The sequence below is a fragment of the Rhopilema esculentum genome, chromosome 17 (assembly GCF_057945365.1).
Source record: "Rhopilema esculentum isolate cy_ngs chromosome 17, ASM5794536v1, whole genome shotgun sequence".
Lineage (NCBI taxonomy): Eukaryota > Metazoa > Cnidaria > Scyphozoa > Rhizostomeae > Rhizostomatidae > Rhopilema > Rhopilema esculentum.
Window position 1 is genome coordinate 7229707 of NC_142831.1, and position 11446 is coordinate 7241152.

General features: G+C 35.8%; 1 protein-coding gene across 1 annotated transcript; it reads right to left on the minus strand.

Moving 5' to 3' along the window:
• Positions 1-75: 75 nt before the first annotated feature.
• Positions 76-10133, minus strand: LOC135682363 (uncharacterized). Its single transcript, XM_065197233.2, has 11 exons — positions 9974-10133; positions 8413-8487; positions 7765-7818; positions 7346-7594; positions 6626-6731; positions 5148-5216; positions 4360-4461; positions 3526-3561; positions 2397-2511; positions 1464-1550; positions 76-322 (listed from the first exon to the last, which is right to left on the minus strand). Exons 1-11 carry the CDS (start codon positions 10009-10011, stop codon positions 195-197), a joined length of 1059 nt encoding a protein of 352 aa, XP_065053305.1. The 5' UTR covers positions 10012-10133; the 3' UTR covers positions 76-194.
• Positions 10134-11446: the final 1313 nt, after the last annotated feature.

The window sequence follows — 11446 nt, forward strand, 5'->3', positions numbered from 1 at the left end:
CGAAGTAAGCTGCAGGGCAATGGATACATTCGATTGACTTTTAAAGGAAGAACGCAAAGTGTAAAACAAATAGAATCAAGGACACGATTTCGTTTTTATTCCATCCAAAAATCAATCTGATAAAAGTATAAAAACCGCAGAAAATTAAAGCACGGGTAGATATTCTACTTTCCTGCTTGGCGACATTGTTGTTTTTAAAGTTCGAAGCTTGGTTTCTCCTTCATAGTGACACCAGATTGCTGAATGATGTAGTTGGCTGCGTAGTGTCCGGCTTTTATACAGGTTTCTAGAGGTTTCTCCTGAATCAACTGACTCAGGAACCCTAGCGTGAAAAAAAAGAATTCATAAATTAACCACAGTTAGTGAATATTTACTGCAATGTGTCCTTTAAGAGAGACCAATTTTTCATCAAGGAGACATTTTCTAGCGATTAATACCGCTTAGCAGCTAAGCCTTGGCTGCAGATGTAGAGTACATTATGGACATGGGGGTAACTGGCATTAAAACTGTGAAAACAGGGTCAAAATTGGTAAACCAATTGCTTGACACACTGAATGAAAGATTAGGAAAGCCTTAGAATGGCAAAATGTCTTAAAAATCCAAATCCGACACACATCGACCTGGCCAACATTCCATCTGTTTTTTAAATTTGTACCTTCTACACAAATACACTTTTGGCTTAAAAAGGCAGTCTTTCTTTATGTTTATACGTCCAATCTACACGGCATCAATGATTTTGTGACTGAAAATGCAAGAATTTGAAAATGCAAGAATTTGAAAATGCAAGAATTTGATGACTTGAGGCTTTTGAAACGAAGGAATTTTCGTGTAATTACAAATTTTCTGATTCGGTTTCATTTGATTCTTTGTATCTTAAGCATGCAGAAAATATATCATTCCATACAAATCCCCATTTAAACATGGTAACCCCCTTTTTGAAGAGAAATGAAAGTGTAACTGACGTCGACCAACTGATGAAGTCCTTAAGAATCCTTTCAAAATTTGACATAAATTGATTTTCGCAAATATACCTGTATATGTATTTCCTGTACTTTACACTTTCAATTACCGTGAGAAGGTTTACATCCAGAAGGTGCTTAATAGTAAGCATGGTTTATTTCTCAGCTTGGGAAAGTCTTTGGGGGTTTTCAAACAAACCGCAATGTAAATGGTCCACAAGCAATATCGTTTGTTGTTAGGTACATGTTGGTTGAAATGCTTTTGAATATTTACCTCTACAGAAACACCAATGTTCTTCCTAAACGTACTCGAAGCATACCCATGAAAAATAGTCATGGTCTCAAAAGTATCAAATCAACAGTGCCTCGTAGTGAGCATGCCTCCTATCCAAACCTTTCTTCAGCCACTTTCATTATATTGGTACGTAAAGGTTATTGTTAAGCCTGAAAGCCTAATCTGCTAATTCTAGACTTTGTCGGAAAGGAACAGTCAAAGGCACAGACCTCCAACGAAGGCATCGCCAGCACCATTTGTGTCGACAATATCCTCTTCCTTAATTGGAACCACCGGGAACTCTATGATCTTGCCATCTGGAGAAAAAATCGGGAAAAATTAGCTTTTTTCCAAAAGCGATAATTAAAATGGTCCCATTTGAATGCTAGTCGTTAGAGATTTTGCCATAAACCTTCACAGAAACTTTAAGACCAGTTAAGTTGAAAACAGGTCAAAGGTGCACAACAGTAGTTAGCTCAGTCTGGGTTTCTTTGTCTAGTAAACAAACTGGAAAAGTTTCAGATCTACGACTCACAATTCCCTGCCAAATTCCGTTACTAAACATTAAAGGAGGGTATGACCATTAATTTCATTTGAGACGTAGAATGAAAGCGTAAGAGAAACACAAAAAACTCTCGACTTTCTGCCTAAATAGGACTCGTCTTTTGAACTGTTAGCAATAATTTTTTTCTCACGGCGCTTTCCTGTGCATTTTTCATTTAAGTTTTAGGTAGAAACGAAGCATCATTTTGCAATCAAAGTTAAAAATGTTAAAATTTTTTGAGCTATAAAATGTGAAGTTAAAAAGTGAGGTTTTTAATCATTATCGGATCAATTTGCAGTAAGATTAAATAAGAGCCTTTTTGGAAGAACAAAAACATTACACGATTTCAATTTTAGCCATTACTAATATCAAAAGAAACTAGAAGATTTTTGTAAAATAACTTCTTTGTAGCGAAGATTTTTCCAATCAAAGTTAATTAAATAGAAACTTTCAGCTATTATATGATGATTGCTTTTGTTCAAAGTTGCCGTCAGGAAAAATCAACCAAAAGTTATTGTTTACAAAATTCTCCTTCATCTGTAAATATTTCTATGAGTAGTGAAATTGCTTGAACATTAGGCAGCTTTGCAATGAAAACAATTCAATAAAAACATGGTACCTTGGGCAACGATAGTTTTTGAAGCACCTTGGGTAATTACAACCATTCTTGTCCGCGACTTGTTAACTTTCTCTAAATTGCTGATTTTAAGCGCAATTTCTTGAATGTCTTCCGTCTATGAAAATTGAATTGAAAAGTCAAAATTAGGCACCATTTATCATTGGAGCAGCAACCATTAGCAGATTACAAAAAGAAGCGGCTAAAATTTTGCTAAAATTTTGAAAAAATTTGGCCATAATTTTGCTGAAATTTTGCTACAACATCTATTAAAAGTTGCATTCCCTCTTCCTCTTGAAACAGTGTAGAATGGCAAAAATTGTTGAAGCTTAAAATTCACCCAAAGTAGTTCTATCGGATAGCTTAAGTCGTAGATATTTAAAACTGGCTTTGAAATATTTCTTATGCATACTTAAGTCGAAATGAGGTAATCAGTAACGCAAAGAACATGACTGTAAAGGTTGCCCTGTCAGTACCGCCTGCCTGTAAAAAGCATTACCAGTGGAGTCCAAGGGTTAAAACCAACTCCTTCTATCAATCTGATAGAAGCTTTTCTAACAGCATTGTTTTTTGGGGGAGGGGGTGTTTGCGCAATAAGGCGAAACTTTCAATTTTCGAAAATCTTTAATTAAAAGGTGTCCCAAGAGCTATTTGCAGGATTGTAGCATGGATGTGTAAACATCGACACAAGAATGTGTAAACTTTATCAGGCGATCGCACAATAGCGTTCTAAAATGTGACGTCACCAAAAAACCCAATTTTCAGAATTTTTGAATTTTAACCACATCACATAAAATTTCACAATGAAACACTTCCAAATATGCAAAATTGGCAAAATATGTCCAAAACCAGTTGAGATATTGCCAATGAAGTTTGATTTGAAATTTGCTAACGAATCACAGATATTTTCGCTCTGTTCATAAAGTTATGAGCAGAGACCAAAATACAGAGGTTTGATGGGGAGAGAACCAATGAACATGTTGCCATATTTCTGCCAATTCGTAACACACTTGCCTGATTTTGCACATTTAGAGGTATTCTATGATGCTCTTTCAGGTTATCGGATCCAAATTAAAAAATTCTAAAAAAAGATTTTTGTGACGTCATTATTTTAGAGCTCTATGATACTCACACCAAAACCTTGCTCCTTTGCAAAAGTTGTGGCTTCCTGAAAGCAGAAAATGTCGGGCTTCATAATGAAAGAAAGAAATCGAAGAGAAATTGTAAAAGTGATATTCAAAGTAAAAAATGACGAAATGATTTGTACGTTGTGGCTTCCAGCTGAGAGGGCAAAAGGTAATTAAAAAAAAATATGATCTTGGATCAAACCATTTGATAGGAACAAAAAACTTTAGAAGATCTTTATTAAAAAGGCTTTTTTAGAAGTAGTAAAAGCTTAATCGGCATCAAATGTCATACATTTCCTTGTGATAACATTTAAAAACTGATTTTGAAAAAAATTGCAGAACAGATCGGTCTGGGTATCTTGGCAAATAAAATAGATTCCCCGCTAAAATTTTCAGGTTCACAAAGTGTCGTCATAACAACAGTTGCGGATCAATACAAGGAAAATCTTAGACAAAGTTCAAAGAGATGTGCTTGCGTATAGCTAAGCAAAAAATTTACGCCACTGAAAGATTTGTGATCTTTCAACATTCTTTCTTGATAACGGTACAATTTTGCGGTTAACAAGCTGGGGCACTAGGCGATCATAAATTCCGCGTACCTCTTGTTTTCACTGGGTTTAAAGAGTACATCAACTATATTGCTAAACGAGTTATCGGTGAATGAGATGCGTGTTTTCAGCTCGGTTGCAAATCTTAAAAAAAATTCAACTTGAAGAATAAAACCCTTTCAGATCACATGACACTGAAAATTTCAGATCAAGCCTAAATTTCAAACGTCGGTACCACCTTATAAAAATGGATAACCGCTTATAAGCAAAATTAATCTGGCAAATACAAACGGTCTCGTTTCCAAAAAGAATATCCATATAAGGCATAGCTTGCATCATTGGCTCTTTGAAGAACTGGCATAAAAATGGAGCTGACAAGTTCATCATGAAAAACTGTGGAGAAATAAGGGAAAATAAGTGTGAATCTTGAACAAAGTTGATGGGTTCTGCAATAGCAGAATAGAGGATGAAAATCAACCGACTTTAGCCTGAGATTTTATTATAATTAGTGTCGCATATAATGCTAAAAATCTCCTAAATATAAAAGACGTCAGTTAATGGCAAATTGCGACGTTAACAGAGAGGAATTTGGAACAGCGTCCAGAGAGAGCTACAGTCCAGAGAGAACTACAATCCAGAGAGAGAGTTACAGTTTAGAGAGAGAACTACAGTCCAGAGAGAACTACAATCCAGAGAGAACTACAATCCAGAGAGAACTAAAATCCAGGGAGAACAACAGTCCAGAGAGAGAACTACAATCAAGAGAGAGAACTACAGTCCAGAGAGAACTAGATTCAAGACTCGTTTTGTCATTTATATATTGCACATGAATTAAGTATGGAAAAATTCGTTGAATTCTAACTTCATACTTTTGCATTAACAAAACTTCTTGAAAATTTAAGAGAGCTTTGTTACTAATTCAAAGTTGACGCATGGAAATAACTATGAACCGTTTTCCTTCAAATAATGTCACAGATTCGTTGCAACTTGTTATGCCTAATTGCCTAGATCAGATTATGAGAGACAAAGGCAAACAACACTGATGCAGTTCACATTCCAAAAAACATTTACTATCTAACCTTATCGTGCTCAGCAGCGTGCTTAGCGACAGTTATAATTGACTCTGGAGAAACTGTTAGGAAGAATCCCTGTAAACATGAACATAAATGTTGAAAGAAGCAGTTGGAGACATAAAATGAAAATGACAGCTAAACTTTATTTTTTTAAGGAAATAGAGAGGCAAAAATCACATGGCAAACAGTACAACATAATTTCTGAGATCCACGCTACCATGATCATCAGGGAACGTCATTATAAATGGAGGATGGCGGGAGGGGGGCGAAGATATGAAGGGGGCTCTTTTATCATCTTTCTTCCTTTAAGGCAGACAAAAAATCACCAAACAAGAGGGGGGGGGGGGAGGAAAGAAAAATGTCAGTCAAAATTGGAAAGTATCGTCTCTTCTAGAACTATATTAAATTATTCTTAATAATAAAGATGAGTAGTTGGATGGCTTTTCCAGGACAAACATTTCTGCAGCTTTGACCCTGGGTTGGTGCTATGCTTGGCTTGTCATGCTTTAGCTTTGGTGATTTCTGAAAATAACGTGGTCTGTTTGTGCAATGGTCTGCTCAGGGTCAAGACACCATCAACAAAAAGTGTGTCATTTTAAATTTGTTCGCAAGGTATTAAGCAAACTTTGTATTTACTCAGAAAATGTGTGTTATTTTTAATTGATATGGGGGAGAAGCTGCAAAAACATATTCTTGGACTAAAGCTGGCAATATTGTAGCTGTATGCAATTGAGAAAGGCAAAGAAAATAGCTGCATTCTTAAAAAAATATCTTCTGCCCCACCCCCTATCATTGAAAATGACTGGTCTGTTAAGACACAATATTTGGATTTCTCACACTGAATGCCAATCTATTAACGAAATCGGATTAAACTATACATCATTCGATGCACAAGAATTTTGTGATTCTAACCATATCAAAATAAATAGCAACTATCGTAAAATGATATGTTCCAGGCAAATTTATTGCTTGAGCGAGTGTACCACCTTCAAAAGCTTTTTTGTACCCTTGCATTTGAAAATTGGTAATCTATTTTTCTACACTCCCAGTTGTATTTGGCAATAAAAGAGAAACCAGAGCAAATACAAAAATTTTGAGACACACTTTGCTCACCCAACATCTATCCTGGCCGTATAAAAATTTGTGAGCCATAATTAAAGAATTTTAGCATGGCTTCCAGTCAAGCGCAAGTTAACAGGTAAAGAATCCTTTCAAAAGTGACACTCTGACATCTCCTATGCCACAGGTCGCCTTATCATCACTAGACCTTGAGTCATATCAGAAAGATAACAAGGGTACAATAAATTATTCTATTATTTTCTATCCACCTGCAATATTTCAAGAGATGAAGGTGGTAGAGAAGGGGGCAAAAATAGCAAAGAGGCTACAGGAAGGCGCTTAGAATTGTAGAATTAGTGCCCCACTGCCCATAGCACTTAAGATTTGAGAAAGCAGAAACTTTGCCATACACAAAGGAAACATACCCCTACATAAATATACTTGGCACTTTCGATTATCTTTTTGTTTTCTTCTACATCAAGATGATTCTTCTTGAAGTTATTTGCAGCAGCTAAGTTTGCAACCAAGGAGCTAAAATGACATTTAAAATGACTATGTGATAAAAATTCCAGCAACCTCTTACTAATCAAGCTGAAACATTTTGTCTGCTCACTGGACAAATGTCTCCTTCAGAGGTTTCAGACAATCCAGCTTTTCAAAGTTGTATGAAAACAATCATCAGGGTTTGATAATCCTTTCACAATGCTTGGCAAGGGCCAAAAGTTCCCTACCAACATGCAGATTGGTATCCCTTGCATCAAGATGCAGATCGCTGAAATCTTTTTCAGTCTAGAAAAAATACATGAAGCTCTATGGCTAAAAATTTGGAAGGATCATTTGCCATGTACAGTCATTGCAAATATTGTGTGATCTTTTCATATCATGGCATTGAAGAGAAAAGAACACTGAAATCTTTACAAGTCTACTATTGTTAAATGGAATGAGTTTATCAAATGTTTTGATCAAATAATCACAATAGCTGTATGTTTGTAACACAGTGTAGATTTGACTTAAAGGTTTTTGAACATACTACAGGTCACTGACTGAATCCAGTTCATTTCTATTGACAAGCTCACTTCTTTGATTCATTCATATAATAAAAAAGGGTCAGGAAACTTTAATTCGAATACGCTACAACTGCTTACCGACTCTTGCCACTGAGAAGTGCAGCACAAGTTCCAGTAGGTGTACTCTCATCAACCTGGTACATGACATTGACGCCTGCACTCTCAGCTATCTCCTTCAGCTTGTCACCATAACTATCTTTGCCAATACAGCCAAAATAGGAAGAAACTTTTGGCATTTGAACCATCCACTGCAATACTCTCATGCTATTTTGGGTTGCCCCTCCTGCTATATACTCAATTTCATAGTTATCCACCAATTCTTTGTAACTAAGAGCAATGAATAAATACACATCAAAATAACATAACGCAAGAAAATTAGGTACTACCAAAACATTTTTCATAGAAAAGTTAGAACTCTAATGATATTTCAAAGTGAGTCAGCACAAAGATTAAATCCAAACTAGATTGAATTAGAAAGGGGACACATCTTTACTTACATTGGTAAGTGCTTTTCTTCGGCAAGGATAGCATCATTTGCTTTTAGTACATACCTACAGCAGCAAATAGACACAATACATTGATATAAAAGTACAAACAGAGAAATACAAGTCTTGAATGATAGAAGTCATTTTTGCCATTAAATACAAGTCTATGAAACAAAATGCTAGAAAATTAAGCCAGGTAACACTAGCAACAATATGACATTCTCATTGACTTTTTAGTTTTTTGAGTGAAAGTCTTTCAATGTAAAACAAGATTCTTATATAGCCATGCTTCACCAAAAATAAATCCCACTAAAATTTTAGCTACTTAATGTTTTCTGTTAGTTCACTAGTGCACTTGGGGTATTCTCAGTCAGATTATCATTTAGAACAAATTAAAAAAATATTTGTTATTCTCATTGAATAACTCACTGAATTCAGTGATATAATATATGTCAGAGTAATAATAAATTTCACAGTGCCAACACATTTCTGCATCAAAAGATTTGAAATATCTAGCCAAAAAGATCTCTGGTTAGAAATAATCACAATTGTGAACAGATTTTGAACAGTGAAGCAATAGGCATATAATGCTAACAATGTGGCACCTACTTAAACAAGCTTAGAAAACGATTTTTGGCTTATTAATGTAACATTTCATACTTTTCCAGTAAATCAGTACCAACTGTTGCAGAGAGATCCAGCAGTGGGTTTCCTATGCCAAGAAGAAGGGACTCCCTGTCAAAAAGATAAACAAAATTGGTTCAGTTTCCATACTCTGTTGGTCAGCAATGGTCATAAATTGTGAGGAAAGAATGAAGGTTATTTGGACAAAAACATTTTTCATCTGGCTGACTTTCTTTTTTATGTCTAAAGGATCAAGGTTTTGGCAACAAAAATAACATTCTGCATTAGAAACCTACATTAAAAAGTGTCACTTAAGCCTCAAACAAACACTTTAAAAGCCTCTTCTGCACTTTTGTTTACTTTGCTACCATAAAGAAACTTAACACATCCTCCTGTGTATATTTTAAAGAAATTTTGTTTGATTTTACCAAGCATGTGAGAGATTTTGCACTACAATCTCTGATCACCCACAAGCAACAATGACATGCTAAAAATCCTGTTAGCAGGATAATTCCAGCTGTTGGAAACTGACACAACACATTTTTGTTTAAGGATCTTCAAGCTGAGACAAATAAACTGAAACAAAGTTAGTGAAGAATCAGGTATCTTGAACAATTCTGTTCCACCTCAAACCAGAGGGCATGAGCTACGCAATACACTTCAAATGGTCTGTTGATTCCAAGTTTTGTTTGTTTGTTTCTTTACTTGAAGGATAGGGAAATAATTCATTATGAAATGATGTCTGATGCACGCATTAAAACTATGGGTATATTGTTTATATATTTCCAGGTATGTTGTTTATTAATTTAACCTAATAAAAGTTCTCTTAATTTATCTTGATATAACAAATTCCAGGGATTGTACTTTTTTTGCCAAATAACACTTTTTTAAAGAAAAATCTAAAATCTCCAGGTTTTGAAAATTTTAGGTTGACAGGTCTGTTATGTCCTTTGTAGCATCAATGTCTTTGTGCATGCCTGGTCTTTCTTTGAAAAATTTATTTGCCATTGACTGTTGTTGATTAATGAAAGATAAAATCTTGTTCATTATCTATGATAAATCGCAAGCTGAACTAAGCCGCTGTTTTATCATCAAAACTGGGCCATTTCGTAAGACCCTCAAATCGACCGGACCTCCTTTCAGGCGTTAGTGGCAGTATCACAAACCCCCCCCCCCCCCGGGTATTTCTCCCTCCAAAAATCCAGGTTTAAATCGTATTTAAAGGCAAAGCAAATTCGAAATTTACATTCATCTTTTTACAAATTCCAAAAAAATTCAAATATATTAACTTTTTAGATTTTTACTTATTTTAAAAAGCATAGCATAGGGCGCTGGGCCCAAAAACCGCTTGGTTCATCCCAGTGTCCTGGGCCAGACCTCTACCTAAAAATAAAACGTATTGTAAATTGTTTAAAGCAAACTTGGAATTTTATCTTATATCTTAATGCAATCTTATACTTGTTAGTAGTTATTGTTTAATTACAAAGCAAACAAATCCACTCCCACGTGAGCGATTGCCTAGTCTAAGGCCTACCCAGAGCCTAGCCTAAAATCACAGTCGAGACAATACAAGTATTGCTAAGGACAAGATCTTTACCTCAAAATTGGCTTCGCTTTTTTCTGTTCTGGCTCCATTGCTGTTAATTCTTGTCTCTCTTGAAGGCGCTTCTTACCAGAACAGATCTTTGCTTAGATGGTCGTTCCCGCCGCTTCTTTTAGGGCAAATGGGAGGAGCAGCCTCGTTTGTGGCTAGAAATCTGGCCGCAAGTGACAACTTGAAGCACGACTACTCACACTGACTGCTCAGTGTCGACTCCCTCACGCCATTGCATACAAACGAGCCAGGAGATTTTCTGATTGGCAGGTAGACTTTTAAAACAAGGGCTTAGACCACACTAACCTCAGAAAGAGTAATGCTTGAATTATATTATCAACCTTCAAATTCAGTTTTTCTTGCAAGAAATATTACAGAAATACCTCGCAACAGAAGATACTGCTGTGTAAAAATGAGCCATAAATTTGGAAAGAAGTGTAAAATTCCCTTGTTATTGCCTTAAAGATAAATTCGAATCCATGAAACTAAGATAAAAACCCTCCAGTTAAAGGTTGCCGAGCATTTAGAATTGCCATAAACATTTACATTCAGATTTATGCTTAGGGTCTATTTTAAGGAATTTTCATTACACCACTAATCAGCGTAAACAGATTATTTTTGGGGCAAAAATGGGCTCGACATCTAATTTTGTATTACTTCCAGGCTCAAAAAAATAAAAGATTTGTATAAAATAAGGTCAGGACTACGAATTTACATGATCAAAAAAACATCTGAATTTTTTTCCTGACACAAACCTCCGCAATGAACTTTTATTAACCTGGCCCTGTGACATGTAATTCGCAAAATCTATTTACATGACAATAACAGACCTTACGACCAGTGCTGTAGTGCTATCAAGATAATAAGGAGAGTCTTGCACAAAATGTTTTAAAAAACAATAGAAAAAGTTTAAATTTGCCAATTTTAGGCATCAACAAAGGGGGTTCAGCTCCCTGAGCCCCCTGGCTCTACACCCCTGCTTACAACCATATCAAGCGGTATATCAGAAGAAGCACATGATGAAGTTACTACCCGAGGCGGCAGCATGGTTTGTTGGAAAATGCACTCTTTAAAGCAGTTTTTACTTATATTTATTTGTGTTATTTATAATTTTACATGGCAGTGTGATTCTGCCTACGTAGGATGCACAACTCAAAGATTGGGGGATAGGATAAAACAACACGTTTCTTTCAACATGAGAAACAAAACTGAACCCCCCAAAAAGAACAGCCTCCTCGATCTTGTAGGTCTAAAAACACAGTAAAAACTAGTGACTCTGCCATCGGACAACACCATTTAGACAACCCAGATTGTGCAAAACTCTATAACGACGAAATGTTCCAGATAATTGGCAGAACCAGGTCGTCTTTTTATCTAGCAGTTTTGGAATCGAAAAAGCCGCCATTGTGTAGACAGAAGAAGTTCGCTTTCTCTCTTGGACTCAAGGTAATTTTATAGGAACGCAGCACTGATTGG

Bases quoted from the DNA above. Each gene is read 5' to 3' on its own strand.
- LOC135682363 (XM_065197233.2), bottom strand. From the start codon at position 10,011: ATGGAGCCAGAACAGAAAAAAGCGAAGCCAATTTTGAG. The intron at 7,595-7,764 runs GTAAGTAAAGAT...CATTGCTCTTAG, and splicing joins GAAGAAAAGCACTTACCAAT to TTACAAAGAATTGGTGGATA. The intron at 2,512-3,525 runs GTGAGTATCATA...CAATTTTCATAG, and splicing joins CAAAGGAGCAAGGTTTTGGT to ACGGAAGACATTCAAGAAAT.